The following is a 22,796-nucleotide window of genomic DNA, read 5'->3' as shown; positions in this document are numbered from 1 at the left end:
AGACATAATAAGTGATTTTTATGTGGTGAAGTATAGAACGGAGTAGTAATTTCTATGCAATCTTTCAACCACACGATTCATCGATGTTTAATTTCTAACACGTAAGTCTGGATCTTCACATGAGGTCGCGTTCAACAAATTAGAAAAAGCAACAGGGTACGCATCCACGTACTTAGCACTGTTTTAGACTATTCGATTTAAGTATTAATATGTTGTTTACGTAATATTTATTGTTTTATTATAGCACGGTTAATATTCAACAGTACGGGTCAGTACATCAACTTGTTGTTTTATTAGACCACAAAAAATCTCATTTCAGGTCTCGTATACTATTTTTAATATTCGCAAGATGCAATTCTCAGTTTAAGCAGAGAAGAATTAGAGTGATAAAAGGAGTAAAAAAAGCAGTACAAATTCGAAATTAGTATATTTTATATTTTATAAATTAGTATATTTTAGGCTATTAGAAAGAGCTGCAATTTTTAATATGCAATGTTATAGAGAAATAAAAAGAAATTATAACTTAAGTTAATAAAGCGATATTTTCCCGATGTTATCACACGCGAATTAATAATAAAATTAGAAAGTATATCAGATATTATTTTAGTATATAAGCAGACTGGCGAGACTTTCATTACACCTTACCTCTCTTCAACATTTTAACCCTGGTCGTGTCAATACTTCGGTCCTCAGAAAACTGTTTACTTATAAAATAGGTCAATAAATTATACTCGAAAAAACAATACAGTATACAATAAATAAATTAAATATATATTTGAAATAGAATTTCTGAGCGCATGGATCAGTTTGAACCTCTATGGACATTTGTGTTAGATTTTACTAAAACGGTTTATGAAATTCAGCCAATCTTTATCATTAATTGAATTATTTAACATTTCAACACAGTAATTTTAATTATTCAGATTTTAAGCTTTGTTTAACGGCCCCGTTTAAAACATGGCGTAACAAAACAATTGTTCCCAAGAAATGGGTTATGAAAAATTGACTTTCTTGTTATTGTTTTTTTTTTCGGGGTGGGGAGTGAATACAACGCATTTTTTATGATTTAAAGACATTTAGAAATTCAGAAAAATAACCTAACCCTATTTTAGTTCTTTTTTCTTTTTTAAGCTCTCTTATTTTCATCTTCAAATATTTAAAACGAAAATTTTTATTCATTTCAGGAAGGAGTGTTTATATTATCGATTAATTTGAATGAAATTACAATTACTCCGTACGGTGTGAACAAAGATGTCGTGGAAATAGGTAAAAAAGAATTTTCCTGAAAATTATTGTTCCCGTATGACAACTTCATGACCCTAAGAAATTCAACTTTATATGAAAATGGTACAAAAAAAAAGTAAAATCATAACATCTCTCTTAACTTCTGCTCTTCCATTACGAAGTCAGATATTTCTAACGTCCATAGAATATCTACATACATACACTGCTGGCCAAAATCTTAAGGCCAATGAACATAAAGAAAAAATATGCATTTTGCGTTGTTAAACTCAACCACTTATTTGAGTTGAGCTTCGAAAGATGAAAATAAGAAAAGGGAAAATAAAAATAAAAATCTTTTTTTTTAGCATTTAATAGGGAAAATGTGAACACGATAAAATTAGCCTAAATACCAACTGGTCAAAATGTTAAGACCATACTGAAACGAAGCGTTAATCGGTAAACACGTAACGAAATTTAGTCATTTGTGTTCAAGCATTAGCGTTGTCAACATCTCCTGCGTTACATTGGGTTAAAACATGGCAAAGGCTAAAAAGCTGACAGAGTTTGAACGTGACAGAATTGTCGAGCTGCAAAAGCAAGGTCTCTTTCAACGTGCCATCGCTGGTGAGATTGAGCGTAGTAAGACTGCTGTTGCAAATTTCTTAAAAGACCCTGAGGAATATGAAATGAGAATTTCAAGTGGTCGGCCCAAAAAAATTTCGCCGGCGTTGAGCAGGAGAATTCGACGAGTTAACCGGCAAGACACCAGCCGATCGTCGAACCAAATTAAGGCCCTTACGGACGCAGAATGCAGCTCAAAAACAATAAGACGGCATCTACGAGAGAAACAGCTCGGTTAAACTTTGCTGAGAAGCACCAAACATGGGACGTAGAAAAGTGGAAGAATGATGAGAAAAATTTAACCTGGATGGTCCAGATGGCTTCCAACGTTACTGGCATGATAAGGATATCCCATCAGAGACATTTTCTACACGGCACAGTGGAGGAGGTTCCATCATGATCTGGAGTGCTTTCTCCTTCCATGGAACAATGGAGCTTCAGGTTATACAGGGGCGTCAAACAGCAGCTCGCTACATTGGCTTGTTGGAGAGAGCATCCTTATTGACTGAAGGCCCTCGCTTGTGTGGAAATGACTGTAAATGTTTTTCAGCAGGACAACGCTGCAATCCACAATGCCCACAGGAGAAAGGACTTTTTCATGGCGAATAACGTGATTATTTTGGACCATCCAGCGAGTTCATCTGAACTGAATGAACCCCATTGAAAATGTTTGGGAGTGGATGGCAAGGGAAGTCTATAGAAGCGGACGTCAATTCCAAACATTCCATGATCTTCGTGAAGCCATCTTCACCACTTGGAATAACATTCCAGCCAGCCTTCTTCAAACACTTATATCGACCATGTCAAAGCGAATGTTTCAAGTTATTCGCAATGACGGCCGTGCAACTCACTACTGAGACCTATTGTTGGGTATTTCCTACCCTGTTTAGGATTTCTTTTTGGTATGGTCTTAAACTTTTCACCACCTAGTATTTAGGCTAATTTCATAGTGTTCACATTTTCCCTATTAAATGCTAAAAATAAAATATTTTCCCTTTTCTTATTTTCATGTTTCGAAGCTCTAGTCAAATAAGTGGTTGAGTCTAACAACGCAAAATGTATATTTTTTCTTTATGTTCATTGGCCTTAAGATTTTGGCCAGCAGTGTATTATAAAATATGCAATACGCCAGCCATTTTGAAGAAAGAGAGATCAATGTGTAATTCAAATTTCATTTACTTTATCTTTTCAAATCGCATAAAAACTGAACAACATCAGTAAGGTTCAAAATTCAGCTGTTTTACAAAGTAAAAAGTTAATCCTGTGTGTCAGGCTTATTTTGGCATAAATTTAATAACAAAAATGTCGATCAGCTTGACGTATGAAGTATATTGATTCTATTGGATAATTTTTAAATAGAATAACTTACAAAACGAAATATATTTATCCAGTTTCATATGACATTAGTTACCCCCTGACAACTGCCATTTCACTGGTTAATAGTTGAAAACAAACAAGAGACTGATTGACCAGATTGGCCATTGACAACAGTTGATTTACTCTTTTTATTTATTTTTAATAGCAGAAGATCCACATAGTTGTATCAGTATTATGAGAAATCTAATAATATAACATAAATATAATAATATTCTGGATATAAAATGTTTATGAAATTGTTAAACAAGAGAAATGGTTTAAAAATGTATACCATTGGTCATAAAACTTACCAAGTACTTCGGCCGCTTCTTCTTGATAAGCCCTAGGAAGCTCTTCCACAGGAATTTCTTTCAATCTTATTTCTAATGGCTTAGTCTCTGTCATCTCACCCAATCCGTGCTCAGGTGTCACTTCCGAAACCTAAACATATTCAATTAAAAAGCAGATTACTTCCAATAAATCATCTTATTTGTACATACTTAGATATGCTATTGTTTCAACTGCCTGCAAAATTACATCACTTTAATTCAAGCAGGGAAATTCGTGCATTGTTACTGTTTTCAAGCTAAGCGTTGTGCATAGTTTCATATTGTAGTTATAGATCTCAGACTGGAAAGTTATTTCAACCAATTTGTATCTTTATGTACAATAGTAAAAATTACGATTCTCTATTTAAAGAAGAAAGAGAAATGTTTCAGCTGGTACATCTTCGAACATAAAACTGAATATGTTATCTTAACACAACATTTACTGATTAGTTTAATATAATTAATTTAAAACTGAGCAAATGATTCCCATGTACCTTAAGTCAAGCTATTTAGTATTTTGAATAGAAAAGCAGGCAGAATTAAATGTTAAACCAATGCTAAAAACTTTTGTGTGATATTTAAAATAGACTTTTGCTCTTTTTAACTGCTAAAACAGACCTACTGTACTTGCGACTGAAGACAATTGTTGTACTTTCAGTGATTCATATATAGTTTGGAGACATGTTATGAGGACTTAGATCTGACCATGACTAACAAAAGGAAACTATTTTTAAAAAGAGTCATTACCTTACATAAAATAACACCAGATTACTTGCCTGAACGGAGGGCATTTCTGTGACTCCTGGAGCAGCGGTTCGAGCCCAAGGTAGTTTACCTAGTTCCAATGTTTCTACACCACCTTCAGCCTGAACTTGGAAAACTTGAGCTACCTGTTCAGACAGAAGACTGATATTCACGGTGCGACTGTCAGGTAATTCGTGAGTTTTCAGCTCCCTAGGTTTTTCCTGTGGTTGCACTTCAGACACACTGACTGTATGCTGCGGTGCCAAAGTTAAATCCGCCTGTTAAAGAGAAAGATGTACTACATTAAATATGCCATATTTGTAACAAAACTTCACTAAAATGTCGACAAGCTTAAAAACTCTAAAATAGAAAAATATATGCAACTTTTTATAATAGATATGTAGTTTAAATAGGTACAAAAGTACCTGACGTGTGTCACGTCGTTCTGTCTCAACTATTTCTTGAGTGGTTGACTGTACAGTAACATGAGACACTGCCACATGCTCTTCTGTCAAAATTTCCATCTGAGCTGTTACACCAAAGGGAGTCTTCCCTGGAGCAAATTCTTTTGGTTTCGTTTCTGGTGTTACTTCAGAAACAGCCACAGATTCTCTAGGTGCAAAACTGACTTCAGCAATTCCTTCCTTAGGTGCTTGCGGCGTCACTAATTCCTCTGGTTTTATTTCAGATGTCACTTCAGACACGGCTAATGATTCTTCTGGAGCCATGATAATTTCAGCTTTCTTCTGGTGAGGAGATTCTCCTGGGATAAACTCCTTTGGTTTCATTTCACTGCTAACTTCAGACACAGAAAAAGATGTCTTTGGGGTGATATCAAATTGAGCTTTTTTCTCTTTAGGTTTCTCAACAATTAATTCCTTCGATTTCTCTTCATGTTGAACTTGTTCTACAGAGAGAGATTCTTTTGGAGAGTAGCCAATCTTTGCTGTAACCTGACGAGGAAGTTCACCTGCTGAGAATTCAGAAGCTTTCATTTCTGTTGTGGTTTCAGACACAGCCATGGATTCTTGGGTTAGAATTTCTGATTTAAGTGATTGCTCTTTGGGTTTTATCTCTGGTACTAACTCTTTAGTAAGTTGTTCAGTTCTAACTTCAGACACAGAAATAGTTTCTTTTGAAGTGAATTCTGTTTTTGCTTTCTGTGTAAATGGCGCCTGTCCTGGAGCAAATTCTTTTGGCTTTAATTCTGCAGTGATTTCAGAAACAGTTACTGATTCTCGAGGTGCAAAACTTACTTCAGCAGTTCCTTTTTTAGGTGCTTGAGGTGTTATAAACTCCTCTGGTTTAATTTCCGAAGTCACTTCAGACACAGCTACAGATTCTTCAGGCGCTACAGTCATTTCTGCTTTCTTCTGATGTGGGGACTCACCTGGAACAAACTCTTCAGGTGTCATTTCACTGCTAACTTCAGATACGATGAAAGACCTCCTTGAAGTAATGTCAAACTGAGCCTTTTTCTCTTCCGGTTTTTCCAGAGTAAGTTCCTTTGGCTTTTCCTCATGCTGCACTTCTTGCACGGATAGAGATTCTTTTGGTGAGTAATCAATTTTTGCTGTTACTTGATTAGGGAGTTGACCTGGAGCAAATTCAGATGCTTTCATCTGTGTTGTAGTTTCAGACACAGCCATAGATTCTTGTGTTAACATCTGTGGTACAAGTGATTGCTCTTTGGGTTTTATACCTGGTGCTAATTCTTTTGTGATTTGTTCAGTTGTAATTTCTGATACTGAAACAGTTTCTTTTGAAGTAAATTCGGTTTTAGCTTTTTGTGTAAAAGGTGCTTGCCCTGGAGCAAATTCCTTTGGCTTTAATTCGGTAGTGATTTCAGAAACAGTTACAGATTCTCGAGGTGCAAAACTTACTTCAGCAGTTCCTTTTTTAGGTGCTTGAGGTGTTATAAACTCCTCTGGTTTAATTTCCGAAGTCACTTCAGACACAGCTACAGATTCTTCAGGTGCTACAGTCATTTCTGCTTTCTTCTGATGTGGAGACTCACCTGGAACAAACTCCTTTGGTTTCATTTCAGTACTAATTTCTGATACTGTAAGAGAGGTTTTTGGAGTGATATCCAATTGGGCTTTCTTTTCATCAGGTTTCTCAACAGTAAGTTCCTTTGACTTTTCCTCATGTTGGACTTCTTGAACAAACAGAGATTCTCTTGGTGAATAACCAATCTTTGCTGTCACCTGATTCGGAAGTTCACCTGGAGCAAATTCGGAAGCTTTCATTTGCGTTGTTGTTTCAGACACAGCCATAGATTCTTGAGTTAGAAGTTCTGGCTGAAGTGACTGTTCTGTAGGTTTTATCTCTGGTACTAGCTCTTTAGTAACTTGTTCAGTTGTAACTTCGGACACCGAAACGGTTTCCTTTGAAGTAAATTCTGTTTTTGCTTTTTGGGTAAAAGGTGCTTGCCCTGGGGCAAATTCTTTTGGCTTTGTTTCAGTTGTTATTTCAGAAACACTTATTGATTCTTGGGGTGCAAAACTTACTTCAGCAGTTCCTTTTTTAGGTGCTTGAGGTGTTATAAACTCCTCTGGTTTAATTTCCGAAGTCACTTCAGACACAGCTACAGATTCTTCAGGTGCTACAGTCATTTCTGCTTTCTTCTGATGTGGAGACTCACCTGGAACAAACTCCTTTGGTTTCATTTCAGTACTAATTTCTGATACTGTAAGAGAAGTTTTTGGAGTGATATCCAATTGGGCTTTCTTTTCATCAGGTTTCTCAAGAGTAAGTTCCTTTGACTTTTCCTCATGTTGGACTTCTTGAACAAACAGAGATTCTCTTGGTGAATAACCAATCTTTGCTGTCACCTGATTCGGAAGTTCACCTGGAGCAAATTCGGAAGCTTTCATTTGCGTTGTTGTTTCAGACACAGCCATAGATTCTTGAGTTAGAAGTTCTGGCTGAAGTGACTGTTCTGTAGGTTTTATCTCTGGTACTAACTCTTTAGTAACTTGTTCAGTTGTAACTTCGGATACCGAAACGGTTTCCTTTGAAGTAAATTCTGTTTTTGCTTTTTGGGTAAAAGGTGCTTGCCCTGGAGCAAATTCTTTTGGCTTTAACTCTGCTGTTATTTCAGAAACAGTTACTGATTCTCGAGGTGCAAAACTTACTTCAGCAGTTCCTTTTTTAGGTGCTTGAGGTGTTATAAACTCCTCTGGTTTAATTTCTGAAGTTACTTCAGACACAGCTACAGATTCTTCAGGTGCTACAGTCATTTCTGCTTTCTTCTGATGTGGAGACTCACCTGGAACAAACTCCTTTGGTTTCATTTCAGTACTAATTTCTGATACTGTAAGAGAGGTTTTTGGAGTGATATCCAATTGGGCTTTCTTTTCATCAGGTTTCTCAACAGTAAGTTCCTTTGACTTTTCCTCATGTTGGACTTCTTGAACAAACAGAGATTCTCTGGGTGAATAACCGATCTTTGCTGTCACCTGATTAGGAAGTTCACCTGGGGCAAATTCGGAAGCTTTCATTTGCGTTGTTGTTTCAGACACAGCCATGGATTCTTGAGTTAGAAGTTCTGGCTGAAGTGACTGTTCTGTAGGTTTTATCTCTGGTACTAGCTCTTTAGTAACTTGTTCAGTTGTAACTTCGGACACCGAAACGGTTTCCTTTGAAGTAAATTCTGTTTTTGCTTTTTGTGTAAAAGGTGCTTGCCCTGGGGCAAATTCTTTTGGCTTTGTTTCTGTTGTTATTTCAGAAACACTTATTGATTCTTGGGGTGCAAAACTTACTTCCGCAGTTCCTTTTTTAGGTGCTTGAGGTGTTATAAACTCCTCTGGCTTAATCTCGGAAGTTACTTCAGACACAGCTACAGATTCTTCAGGTGCTACAGTCATTTCTGCTTTCTTCTGATGTGGAGACTCACCTGGAACAAACTCCTTTGGTTTCATTTCAGTACTAATTTCTGATACTGTAAAAGAGGTTTTTGGAGTGATATCCAACTGGGCTTTCTTTTCATCAGGTTTCTCAAGAGTAAGTTCCTTTGACTTTTCCTCATGTTGAACTTCTTGAACAAACAGAGATTCTCTTGGTGAATAACCAATCATTGCTGTCACCTGATTAGGAAGTTCACCTGGGGCAAATTCGGAAGCTTTCATTTGCGTTGTTGTTTCAGACACAGCCATAGATTCTTGAGTTAGAAGTTCTGGCTGAAGTGACTGTTCTGTAGGTTTTATCTCTGGTACTAGCTCTTTAGTAACTTGTTCAGTTGTAACTTCGGACACCGAAACGGTTTCCTTTGAAGTAAATTCTGTTTTTGCTTTTTGGGTAAAAGGTGCTTGCCCTGGGGCAAATTCTTTTGGCTTTGTTTCAGTTGTTATTTCAGAAACACTTACTGATTCTTGGGGTGCAAAACTTACTTCCGCAGTTCCTTTTTTAGGTGCTTGAGGTGTTATAAACTCCTCTGGTTTAATCTCGGAAGTCACTTCAGACACAGCTACAGATTCTTCAGGCGCTACAGTCATTTCTGCTTTCTTCTGATGTGGAGACTCACCTGGAACAAACTCCTTTGGTTTCATTTCAGTACTAATTTCTGATACTGTAAAAGAGGTTTTTGGAGTGATATCAAATTGGGCTTTCTTTTCATCAGGTTTCTCAACAGTAAGTTCCTTTGACTTTTCCTCATGTTGGACTTCTTGAACAAACAGAGATTCTCTTGGTGAATAACCGATTTTTGCTGTCACCTGATTAGGAAGTTCACCTGGGGCAAATTCGGAAGCTTTCATTTGCGTTGTTGTTTCAGACACAGCCATAGATTCTTGAGTTAAAAGTTCTGGCTGAAGTGACTGTTCTATAGGTTTTATCTCTGGTACTAACTCTTTAGTAAGTTGTTCAGTTGTAACTTCAGACACCGAAACAGTTTCCTTTGAAGTGAATTCTGCTTTTGCTTTTTGGGTAAAAGGTGCTTGCCCTGGAGCAAATTCTTTTGGTTTTGATTCTGCGGTGATTTCAGAAACAGTTACTGATTCTCGAGGTGCAAAACTTACTTCCGCAGTTCCTTTTTTAGGTGCTTGAGGTGTTATAAACTCCTCTGGTTTAATTTCTGAAGTCACTTCAGACACAGCTACAGATTCTTCAGGTGCTACAGTCATTTCAGCTTTCTTTTGAAGTGGAGACTCACCTGGAACAAACTCCTTTGGTTTCATTTCACTACTAATTTCTGATACTGTAAAAGAGGTTTTTGGAGTGATATCCAGTTGAGCTTTCTTTTCTTCAGGCTTCTCAACAGTAAGTTCCTTTGACTTTTCTTCGTGTTGAACTTCTTGTACTGACAGTGATTCTCTTGGAGAGTAATCAATTTTTGCTGTTACCTGATTAGGAAGTTCTCCTGCAGCAAATTCGGAAGCTTTCATTTGTGTTGTTGTTTCAGATACAGCCATAGATTCCTGTGTTAGAATTTCTGGTTGAAGAGATTGAACCTTTGGCTTCTTGTCTGGTGATAATTCTTTTGTAATTTGTTCGGTTGTGACTTCAGACACAGAGATAGTTTCTTTGGAAGTAAATTCTGTTTTTGCTTTTTGGGTGAATGGTGCTTGTCCTGGAGCAAATTCTGAAGGTTTACTTTCCAACGTTACTTCAGAAACTGTAAATGTCTCTTGAGGAGTTACTTCAAAGCCAATATTTCTACTTTCTGGCATTGGTGTTGATTGAAATTCCTCTGTTCTTGTTTCTGTAACTACGTGAGAAACAGAGAGGGATTCTTTTGATGTAATTTGCTGTGTAGCTTTGAAACTGAATGGTGTTTCACCAGTTGTGAATTCCTTTGACTTTCCTTCTGTTATAATTTCAGAAACAGCATAAGATTCTTTTGGTGTCCAGCGAACTCCAGCCTTTACCTCTCCAGGAAGACTTCCTTGTGCAAATTCTCCTGGCTTTTCTTCAGATGTAACTTGCGAAATTTCGAATGATTCCTGTGAAGTGAGATCTATTACAGCATGCTTTTCTGGCATTTTCTTTTCAGGCTTTAGTTCCTCAGTTTTAATTTCTGCTGTAACTTCTTCTATTGTTACAGATTCTTGTGGTGTGAACTTCTTCTGGGCTGAAACCTGGCCTGGAGTAACACCTGGAGCAAACGTCTCAGGCTTTTCTTCGGGTTTTGTTTCATACACACTAACATACTCACTCTCTGGAAACTCGACTATTGCATGTACATCATCAGGCTTTTGTGGTTTCAGTTCTGCTGGAATTTGCTCAGTGCCAATTTCCGAAATGATAACTGTTTGCCTTGGAGCAAACCTAGTTTTGAAACTTGCTGTTTGATAATGTCTCTCTTCTGTAGTCATCATTGTCACTCTTGATTCTGAAGTTACTTCCATTACTGAAACACTTTCTTTAGTTAAAATATCTTGCTTAGCCCTGAAAGATTCTCTTGCAAATGGTGGCATCTGTTCCACTTGTTCGTCAGGTCTTTCCTCCACTTTGGCTTCTTCAGTTATAATTAAACCAGTTTCTACCCTTTCTTTTGGTTTCTGTTCGATATCTTTTCTCTTCTTGATCGTCATTTCAAGTTCTTGTCGTGTTTCTTTAGGTTTGGGAACCTGTTCAGGCTTAGGCTTTGGTACTTTTTTGCTTTCTAAAAATATTTCAGGTTTTCTTTCTAGTGTTTCTGTTTTTTCAATTGCCTCAGTTTTTTCTTCTTGTTTTTGGGTTGGTGTAGGTTTGGGTTTACTTTCAGTTTTCCTAATAATAGAAATACCAGCAATACTTTCTTGTAAGCTCTTCTTAGTTTCTTCTTGTATCTCACCTACTTTTCGTGGCTTCATTTCTTTAGTGTCTATGGAAATCTCTCGTTTTTCCCGAGATGTAACTTCGACTTCTGGATATTCTCGAGTTTCTACTGTAATCTTTAGTTTTTCTTCTTTTGGTTTTGGTAGATCTTTAGTTTCTATTTTGATTTCAGGTTTTTCTTCAGGCTTTTTAGTTTCTGGTTTTGCACGACTTTTGGTTTCTATGGTAATTTCTGCTGTTTCGTCTAGTTTTTTCTCCAATAGTTTAGGCTTTTCTTCTGGCTTCATATCTTCTTGTTTCTTTATCCCTTTTAATGTTACCTTTGTTGCTTCTAGCAGTTGTACCTCCTGTAATGTTTCTTTCGATACTTTCGTTGGTTTTAATTCCACTTTCTCTTCTTTTTTCTTAGGTATCCCTTTACTCTCCACTGTAACATGTGTCTTCTTTTGTGGCTTCACTTCTATTTCTGGAATTTGACGAGCTGCTGTAGTAACTTCATGTTGTTCTTCAGGTTTAATTTCCTTAAACACTGATTCTTTTGTAGTTTTTTCAATTTCGTCTACTTTCTTCATTGTTACTTTACTTTCTATTTCTATCTTTTTCTCCTCTGCTGTTATTGATTTTGGTTTTTTAATGAATTTTAGTTTGGGTTTTTCGTCTGGTTTTGCTATTTCTTTTGTAGGAATTTTCATTTTAGTTTCAGAAATGTCAGTTTTATCTTCTTTTGGTTTTTCTTCTGTTACTGTTTTTGGCTTAACTTCTTCTTTTGGCTTAGGAAGTTCTTTGGTATCTATAGTTATTACTCGTTTCTTATCTTCCTTTACTTCTATGTCAGGTATTTCACGACTCTTTAACGTAATTTCTCGGTCCTTTTCAGTAGGTTTTCTTTCAATCACTATTTCTTTAAGTTCTGGTGCTTTTTCAATGTATTCTGGTTTCTTGGCAACCTCCTTCATTTCTGTTTCTTCTTTTGTAAGCGTTTTCTTACTCTCAACCGTCACAACTTTTTGTTCCTCTAATATTGGTTTAACCTCCTTTATTTCCTTTGGAATAGCCTTTTCTGGTTTCACTTCCTCTTTTTTCTTTGGAAACAACTTTGTTTCAACTATTTTAGGCTTTTCTTCTCTTGGTTCTTTTTCTGTTATCCTTTTTGGTTTAACTTCTTCCTTAGGCTTAGGAAGTTCTTTGCTATCTATAGTTATTACTTGTTTCTTATCTTCCTTTACTTCTATGTCTGGTATTTCACGACTCTTTAACGTAATTTCTCGGTCCTTTTCAGTAGGTTTTCTTTCAATCACTATTTCTTTAAGTTCTGGTGCTTTTTCAATGTATTCTGGTTTCTTGGCAACCTCCTTCATTTCTGTTTCTTCTTTTGTAAGCGTTTTCTTACTCTCAACCCTCACAACTTTTTGTTCCTCTAATATAGGTTTAACCTCCTTTATTTCCTTTGGAATAGCCTTTTCTGGTTTTGCTTCCTTTTTCTTTTTTGTTATTAACTTCGTGTCAACTTTTTCAGGTTTTTGTTCTTTTGGTTCTTCTTTCGTTACCTTTTTTGGCTTAACTTCTTCCTTAGGCTTATAAAGTTCTTTGCTATCTATAGTTATTACTCGTTTCTTATCTTCCTTTACCTCTATGTCTGGTATTTCACGACTCTCTAACTTAATTTCTCTGTCTTTCTCAACAGGTTTTCTTTCAATCATTATTTCTTTAAGTTCTGGCGCTTTTGTAATGTATTCTGGTTTCTTGATTACATCTTTTTTTTCTACTTCTTCCTTTGTAAGTTTTTTCTTGCTCTCAACCGTCATAACTCTTTGTTCTTCTAATATAGTTTCAGCCTCCTTTCTCTCCTTTGGAATATCTTTTTCTGGTTTCTTTTTCGGTTTTTCTCTTTCTTTCTTCTTTATGGTTAACTTCGTTTCAACTGTTTCAGGTTTTTCTTCTTTTGGTTTTTCTTCAGGGATAAATTTTTGTTTCACTGGCTTCTCTTTCTCTTCTTTTGGCTTAACTGTTTCTCTACTCTCCAAAGTAATTTCTCTTTTCTGTTTGGTCTCTACTTCAAGTTTCGGTATTTCAATACTTTCTAAAGTGATTTTTCTTTCTTCTACGGGTCTTTTTTCAATAATGATTTCTTTCAAACCAGGCGGTGTCTTTGATATTTCTGTCGTTTGTTCGGTTATTTTCCTCATTCCAGTTGTTACTGTTATTTTTCTTGATTCCTCTACAGTTGAATCTGTTACGTCTACAAATTCCTCCTTTGGTTTCAGTTTAAAAACAACATCTGGTTTCTTAAGTGATATTAATGATTTACTTTCCACTACATCATCCGGCTTTTCTTCACGTACTCTATGCGGTGCAAACCTCGGTATCAGTTCTCTTGGTTTTTCTTCTTCTGGCTTTTTAGGTTTACCTATTTCGGATTTAGGTGTTATTATTATTTTTTTCAAGGTAGGTTTTTCCATTTTTTTCTCTTCGGCTTTAAGCTCCTCGTGCTTTAATGGCTTAATATCTTTCGGATGTTCTTCAGTCTCAATTTGTTCTACTCCAATATGATCTTGTGTCGAAAATATTACTCCAGGAAGGCGTTCCATTACATCTTTCCCCATTCTTAAAGTCCGTGTCATACTTTCTGTGCGAGTTTCCATCACAGAGACAGATTCTGTTGTTGCAAAGGAAACATCAAGCTTCTTTGTGACTGGTTTCACTTTTTCGAGCCCTTTCGTTGTCTCTTCCTTTGGTTTTTCTTCTCGGATTTTTGCTTCATGTTCTTCTTTTGTAACTAGAAAATTTATAATATTCTGCTTAGCAACAGTGGTTCTCAAAATGAAAGGATATAGTCAACATACTTTAATAACTTATTAAAAATAAATGTCACTAAATCTGAAAAAAACAACTAACAAACATAAGTTCAATATAATCATTTAACATAAAGTAAATCTTAGATAAGATCTACTGTATGTTTATATATTTAACCCTCGTCCTGGCTTTATTATTGAAGAGTTCATACTACTAGAAAGTGCATTACCTAGCTAATTACAATACCTACTGTAACGTTATCGTGTTTAATTTTATCAAAAACCATACCAGCCGTTCTGAGATACAATAATATAAGTGATAGGACTAGAAGGTCAGCCTCAGCAAATATATCGCAATAAGAGATGAGTGTGTGTCATAATAAGACTAAGCTCCGCCTATTCTATTCCTTTTTATCGACCTAGGTAAGAACAACAGGCCTCTAATGGTGTTGCCATCTAATATAATTTATTTGTGTTGACTTACAACATACCTGACATCAATTCTTTACCAAAGTTTTAAAAAATTCAGAGCATTTATCTTAGAGTCTACGAGAAAAAGAAAGATCCAACCTAAATTCTTAGAAACAAAATTCCAAAGATCGAACAATTCATCACGGATTTTAGATCGTTATCAAGACTTTATCTGGAAAATTTATAGTATACCAGATCACAGGTGTTACTTATTACGAACAGAAATGGGTGAAGGGGTTTTGCGTTTATGATATTATTAGCAAATTTCAATAACGTTATTCAAGTCTTTTTAGTAACTCTATGGTTAAAAATGCTGAGCGATAACACTGGAATTCAAAAGCCACTACTGTATTGTATAGTTCGCTATAAAAATAGTTGAATAAATTTTCCCTATATTTGAAACATCTTTTTTGTTCATAAATCAAGGCTATGCAGCATAGTTTAATTTTAAAATGATTTAAAAACTATAATATTCAATTTTAATCGATTGTTTGTAATAAGCACAAAGCTACACAAAGAGATTTCCTCCCACCAGAGGTATTTGCAAACTCTCTTTGTTAACCTGGAAATGACCTAAGAAGGTCAAAACGTTGTTATGTACATTATTTTTATTAAAGTTTTAATTTCCATACCCGCCATCTTGAGAATACATTTTTACTTTAAGTAGATTTCTCGTTATCACAAAGGTTGACCAAATATTAAAACCAGATCAGAACAAGATATAACATTATACATGGCGCTGTACTTACCGAAAAGCAGAATAACGTAATAGTTAGGTAGGCTACGCAACAAGTATTTGCTATCTTTCAGAGTGTATGAGGCGCAAAGTGTAATATACTGGAAATGTTCGAGTACATCGAGAGCAGAATAAAACCTTCGTATGGGTTGTAGTTTGCCTACCCCTGGTACAAAGTATAAAACATTTCAATACATAGAGAGGCTAATAAGCTATTTTACAATGGAAAGGAGGGGGCGCTGCAATTTTGCCTGAAACCACATTTGTCACGAGGGAACGAGGTTCATATGTTACTAACAACATCTCTCGCTGACGACATTTTAAAACTAAAATGCCAATGTGTTTTTCAAAGTTTTCATTAACTTTGATCATTTACTTTATTGTCATTTTCAAAATGATATGCATTTTACTCAAATAGTTTTAGGGATTGTGTATTTTCGTATTAAAAAATATATGGGAATATAACGCGCCAACATATCACGAGCAACTTAACGCCTTCTATTTATTTTAAAGTAAAGCATATTCGAATATAAGGCGGGGCCTATTACAAGCTTGTTATCCTTTTGTGATAAAATTATAAATCGCAATTTATAAATAATGACAGTTTATTTCTGTCATACCTCCAATGTAGAGATAAGCCGTAGAAGTCTGTTCGCCAAGTACGTTCACCAGATGGCACGTATATCGCCCACCGACTTCATTAGTGACTTTGGTAACGTGTAGGGTACTTCGATCTTCCTGGTTTATAATTGTGTATTTCTTGCAAGTAGAATCAATCTTCTTTTCATTATGATACCAAGTAACTTCCGGTTTAGGCTTCCCTCGAACAAAGCATTCAAACGTGGCTTTTCCTCCAGGGGTTTTTACAAATACGTCATGGAGAGTTGTTTCAAAAGATGGTGGTTGTGGTTTTTCTTCTGAAAAAAGCGTTGTTATCTTATTTAAAACAGAGCTACAACTCTTGATGCAACGTGTATAATAACGATTAATATACGTCCATTTTGTTTTAATTGCAAGTACATCATAAATAAACAAGAAACTTTAACAGAAATAGACATTACTAATTTATTCTATTCATTTCTTTAATATCAATATTAGAAAACTAACAAACAGTTATTTTATTTTATGACATAGATTTAAATAAAATGTGAAATAGGTGTCAACCTTTAAGGATTTTCCCTAACTTGAAGTAGTTCACGCAAAATCATACGGTAGCGTTAGTCGACAATGCAGTTTCAAATATTAGTTGTTACAACTCACAAAACATTACTACAATCATGTTAGATGTCAAAAGACAACAACTCGAAATTACTAGATGAAAAACCTGTAAACTTGCATTTCCTTACTATTTACGGGCATTTTTCTGAGATTTGATTTTACAAAATTCTGGCTTACCAGTATACGATTTGTGTTAACTTGTTGTCACATTATTTTTCACTTGCTCATTGTAAAATATTTTAGTTCTCAGTTACCAGATAAGTTTACTCAGTTGTTTTCACGTATTTTTACTTGACAATTATCAGATACTTTTTACTTCCCGTCAAAGGTCCTTGTATAGAACCAGACGATTTAACTTGCTTATCGCCATGACATATGTTTTTAATAGTAAAGCCACAGAGGCCTCCCTGCTATGCCCACCGAAAAGAATCGAACCTACGGTTTTAGCGTTGTAAATCCGAAGACTTACCGCTGTCTTACCGGAGAACCGTAAGATCTTACTCGTCATTTTAAAGTACGTTTGAAGTGTATTCTTAGCATATTTTACTTACCAATCAACAAAACATTATACGCCTTTATTATTAGAATGCATTACAGAAAAGTATTTGCAAATCTACCTGTAAAATGATACTTAATTAAATACAAAACTGCTAACCTATATTCATAGCAAATACAAAGTGTGTATAGATAAAAAAAATATATAAATTGATTAATTATACTTGAAAATGATATTATTATAAAGACTCGTGTAATAATCTCATAGATGTATTACTTACTACCAGGTATATTTAAATTAATTATCCAAACACTTTGCACTTCAATTTAATAATGACATGAAAAGACATATAAGTACTTCATTCGAAATTTCTGACCCAACAAGTTTACATAAACTTCCCCTCATTTACAGTGGTGGTATGTTATGTGCGAGTGTTGCAGTATGGGTGTGTACAAGCGTTCGTGTGATATTTATTTACATACACATTTTGTGACAGGTCAGATATTATGTGTATTGACTAAATATCAGTAACCGTCTTTCTTTTGGGTGCTCTTCGTTCTTTCACACGATACCAAAAAAACTGTATTTCAAAAGCTTACCTTTCTCTGGCTTCTTGTTTGTTTCCTTTTCAAAATAAGCTATATATACACTGAGAAAGCAAAACAACGGTTAAAATATCAAATCAAATCATTAGTTTCACGAGCTTTTGGGAATATTAGTTTAGAGTTTTTAATTATTATACTCTTAGCACAGGACAAACCAAATCATTTTCAGGATCGTTACAGTTTATATCATGATTAATTAATTAAGGATACACATATTTAGCATATCACTAGCAGTCCCTAGGCCTTATAAACTATAACTCCAGAATTCAAGTCTCTCTGTTATGTACAATCTTTATTACATGCATGGTTATTGCACAACACTAGTACATAAACAAAAACAAAACTTTCTGAAAGGGTTCCATTTTTAACTTCACCATTTGTTATTGTAAGTTCACATAATTCATGCTGATTTAGTAGTCAACTTTCACTTATTGTCCAGTCAAAAGTTACAATTAATAAACTTATTTGATGCTGTATTAAAAATGTGTTTACCTTCTATCTTCTTGATTTCAACTCGAACAGGAGGCTTAGGTTTGTATTCTGAAAAGTATAAACAAGTTTAATTTACTATTGAAACAAACCTAACAGGCACGTGGCACAATAATAAGACAAGTAAATTGTAATATTATTAATTTATTCTTTTTTGCTACGCTTTTGCATAACGTGGAATACAAGAAGTTATGTGATGCAACGTAAAATGAAATATTTCTTTATAGGTGGTTTTGATAAAGATCCTCGCTTTCTCTATTCTGTTACGAATGTTCATCGCCCTTGGAAAACCACAAAAAAGTAACATCTTTCAGGTTCTGATGTTTAGTTCTGGTCACTATCTTTATATATATATATAAAACAAACATTAGTGACGTTTTCGCATATGGAAATATTGGAACTATATTACAGAAGAGAAGCATTGTGTTTGATTACATGTGAAATATGACGAAGTCATGAGATTATTCATAATATTAAAAGCTTTTTTTCGAACTGAGCCATTCTTATCCGCTTGTATTCAGATAATTTTACTTGTGGACAACAAATCTAAGTTAAGTAAAAGTTTCACTTCTGTAAAGCAGAATACCAGAATGAAGTAATAACGAAATAGTATAGAATCTTTTATATAAATACTATAAAACATCGTGCACCAAATAAAAACGAAATAGACAGAGTCCTCTATGAATTAAAAAAATTGAATAGGAATAAAAATTTGTTCATCACTCGGTCTTTTTTTAGAAACTATATTTATTTCTGGGCACGACATGACTTAAACAACTGGACAATCTTATTTGCTGGACAAATGGGAAAGCGTAAAGACTGTAATTATATGACGTAATCACATCTACCGGTCGTCAAAAAGTATTGAGTTACAAACTGAAAAACAGCATTATTTTAGTGATTCATTCGTGTTGAACAATTCTTGTGGGATTGACCGTCACATTATAACGCCCCCACGGCTGAAAGGGCAAGCATGGTTGGTACAACCGGAATTCGAACCCGGGACCCTCAGAGTACGAATCAAACGCCTTAACCCACCTGCCCATGCCGGGCCTCCTACAGTATTTGCTGGATGCCTGTACTATTACGATAATATACAAATTGTTATTTAACCTACATAAGAAGTAAATAATTTTAGTCACATATAAACTGTAATATATAATAAATGTAATTATATAATTGCAAAATGTTTCGCTGTATTGAATATGATAATTTTCTCATAAAGATATAACCAAATTGGCTAATATTTACCTTGAACTGTAACCTTAGATGTAGTAACATCAACACCGTTTCGATTCATAGCTTCACAAAGATATTCGCCCGTGTCTTCTATCACACAACGTGAAATTACGAGAGTACAAGTGCCGTTCGGTTGGTAGTCCAGTTGGTACTGTGGTGAATGTTTTAATATCTTACCATGCCGATACCAGGTAATTTTCGGTCGTGGAGTCCCCGTAGCTTTGCATTCCAACCTTGACAATAACAAAAAATTATGTTCCAAATTCTACTTATTACATTTACTAGCATATAGTCCGTCAAAAATAATGGGACAAGTACTACCACCCCCACACTATAGTGTACTTTAACCTAACATTTCATAGCTAACTGAAATAAATAATTTTTACGAAATCAAGCTTGGCCAACACAGAAGCAGAAAAGTGCAGTCGAGGCAGTTGAACGTTAGTAAAGCCAATCAAAAGTAATATCATTCATGAAATGAATTCGTGACGTATTCATAATATAATTATTGGTAAGAATCGGTTAGATTTACAATCTCTAATATATAGAAAAGTCACTGCGTTTTGGTAATATTATGTTCCAAAACTTTTTTTTTATTATTATCATGTTGCTTAGCAACAAAAATACTACTTAATATTGTTGTTATTCAATGTACTGAAAGTATAAAATTAAATGTATAGACAACAATACAGGAAAAAATATTTATTGATTTATTAATTTAGAGTCTGTTGATTAAAGAAGTTTGTTTGGTTTTTACTATTAAAAACGTTGGTTATACAATAGAAAATAGTTTAATTCAGAAACGATTTAAATTTAAAACTGAATCGATGTTTTTACTTTCATTGTCAAGTTTATGCACTTAGCTCTAGATTAGGTGATTCCACACTACGTCTTTATAATTATTTTACCAACAGTCACTACACTTATAAGGTTCCAAGGCATCTTCCCCTCTCGCGGCTCCCTTTGCACCCACATCACTAAAATCGTAATGGGCAAACATTCATCCAATTATTCTATCTAGACAAATGCTTTTGGGCTTTTATGACTTGTCCTATTTCGAGAAATCTTGCGTGAGGTCACAGGTTAAATGACTGATTTTTCATAACACAATAACAAGTTAGATACTAGACTACCTCAGTAATAAAAATAATTATTTTACGAACTCTTTTGAGTTTGGAGAAAATCTACAAAACTGCTTAATTTCATTTGAATAATTTATAAAATATAACTCGTTAACTAGTTTTTCAATTTTCCAGCTGTGCGAAGGACACACGTACTAAATAGTTTTTCAACTAATTACTTACCGACGCCTTCCGTTTACCAAACAATACTCAAATAGATTACAAGATATTATGAAGAACACACTTTTATGTTATGCATATGTTTCTAGCTTAATAGTTGCCATAAAGTCATCAGAAGCAATTACTTAATTAGCAGAGCTCTAATAAAGTCTCTAAACCAACATTATAGAATTGTATTGTTTAAAAATCAGGCTTTGTAGGTCACAGTATGAACGTCGTTCACAAAAACAATATATATATGTAGTGTTACAATATTAAACAATCATAGATCGTTCTAACTGTTAGTATCATACAGTTGTCTGATGATAATTTGGGAAAATATTGAAATAAATTATTATTTTTTTTTATACTTAAACAGTCTAATGAAAAATTTGTAATCGAAATTAATTCGGTTTTTAATTGTTTCTTTCGTAACACCACCTGGGGCAGCGTGTTAGGAATTCAACAAAATAAATATTACTATTTCATTACAACAGAGACATCGCTAGTTACTGGTACACATGGCCTGTCCCCTTATTTTATTTGACATTATCCCGAATTCCAAGTTGATGTCTTAAAAAATAGGATCAGAAAACCATGATCAATTTCATACTAAAACGCTGAACATTCACGCGCTTCTGGGACTGATCCCTGAATATTTTAAACACCTAGCGATACCTCTGCTTTACAAACACAATGACATATAAAAATGATCAAAATACTTCTGTCTACGAATAAAGGAAAATCTTGCTTGGAATGCCGATAGTCGCTAAGACAGATATTTTGATACTCGCTTGCTCTAATTTGAACACGTTTAATACTGTTTGATTTGAACATTAATTGTTTTTTTACTAACACTTTATAAAAAGATTTACTATTTGTATTATACCTGACTGGATAGCCGGGTCGAGATTCTGTTTCAGTTAGTTTAGTAACAAACTTGGGCGCAGTCCCTGGTTCAGTTTTAGGTTCCTGTTTCTTGAAGGGAACGTCCTTCTTCGTCACTAAAGTAGGCGGGGGTGGAGAAATCTTTTCGACCGGAGGCTCTACTATCTCTTCTGGATGTTCCTCTTCACTCGGAATGGTGACATCAGAAGCCTTGTCCAAGCTGATAGAAGCAATCTCAGAGTCTGGGATGTATTCAAAAGCTGAAAAAGCAGAAAAGATAAAATGTGCCCCTTTATCAGAAAATCAGAAACTTTGACCAACAAATTATATTTTAGTTTGTTTTGTTGTGGAATTTCGCGCAAAGCTACACGAGGGCTATCTGCGCTACCCGTCCGTAATTTAGCAGTGTAAGACTAGAGGGAAGGCAGCTAGTCATCACACCCACCACCAACTCTTGGGCTACTCTTTTACCAATGAATAGTGGGATTGATCATCACATTATAACGCCCCCACGGCTGAGAGGGCGAGTATGTTTGATGGGACGGGGATTCGATCCCGCGACCCTCAAATTATGAGTCGAGTACCTAAATCACCCTACTATGTTTGATTCCATTTGTTATCCTTTTACTTCTTCGTTTCTCAAATCGTTATGTTTTGCTAGCATACGTTACAACACAATTACATAAGACTTACATCAAATGCTAAAAGAATTGTGAGGTCCATTGTAAGAGTCCATGAGAATCACAGTTGAGAAAATGGAAGTAGCAAACAAGTTAAACTTGTAAAAAGAAGGTCTAAACAGAGAAGAGCATACTTGAAAGCATTAATAATGAACCGCATTTTTCTAGGAAGTTCTGGGCTTGACGTTTTGAGCTGCTAGTAACATGATTAAAGTGCTGTGCTAGCGATCTGAAACGTCGTCTATAAAGACTTTTTATATGGATACAGTCCATTAATAACGCCTTTCAAAAACGAAACAGCATAAAAACTTGGGTGTACTTATATAAAACACAGTGATAAAAGTTAAGAAATATTGGATAAAAATAAGCGGCAAACGATTTTCTATCATCGTTTAGTTGCTAAATATAACCACCGATGAATTACAAGCTAATCATTTCTGTTGCTCGGACACATAATCATCATGTAATTAATAATAGTAATTTATATTGAGTAAACATAAATATAACATCATTATGTCGTTTACAACCTAATCATTAATATTCTTCATCAAAATGAAATTTCTTTAACCCCTTATGAAGTTACAAAAAGATATTTATTCTACTTACAGTCGACATTTAGAGTCGACCTAGTAATTGCTTCGCCTGCTTTATTCACAGCTTTACAAATATATTCTCCCATGTCTTCCGGGAACACCTCTGAAATAAATAGTTCACAGTAGCCATCCTTACGGACAGTGGTCCAGACGTCCTTGTTCTCCGTTACTTCTCTATCCCCGTGGTACCATGTAATTTTTGGGGTTGGTTTTCCAGTCACCTATACAACATGTTAAATATTTTCCATTAATTATGTAAACTTGATACGACATAGA

At 34.9% G+C, this 22,796-nt stretch overlaps 1 protein-coding gene across 1 annotated transcript in view; it reads right to left on the bottom strand.

Moving 5' to 3' along the window:
• LOC143227488 (uncharacterized) overlaps positions 1 to 22,796 on the bottom strand; it is a 457,070-nt gene that overhangs the window by 75,215 nt on the left and 359,059 nt on the right. Inside the window, 8 exon segments of the mRNA XM_076458930.1 lie at positions 3,513 to 3,642; positions 4,307 to 4,552; positions 4,700 to 13,809; positions 15,653 to 15,949; positions 17,844 to 17,891; positions 19,092 to 19,312; positions 21,249 to 21,507; positions 22,534 to 22,741. Of these exon segments, the coding sequence (XP_076315045.1) occupies positions 3,513 to 3,642; positions 4,307 to 4,552; positions 4,700 to 13,809; positions 15,653 to 15,949; positions 17,844 to 17,891; positions 19,092 to 19,312; positions 21,249 to 21,507; positions 22,534 to 22,741 (10,519 nt within the window).

The sequence above is a fragment of the Tachypleus tridentatus genome, chromosome 9, assembly GCF_004210375.1.
Source record: "Tachypleus tridentatus isolate NWPU-2018 chromosome 9, ASM421037v1, whole genome shotgun sequence".
NCBI classification, from domain to species: Eukaryota; Metazoa; Arthropoda; class Merostomata; order Xiphosura; family Limulidae; genus Tachypleus; species Tachypleus tridentatus.
The sequence above is the reverse complement of the archived record's forward strand: the minus strand, read 5'-3'. Positions and strand labels throughout refer to the sequence as shown.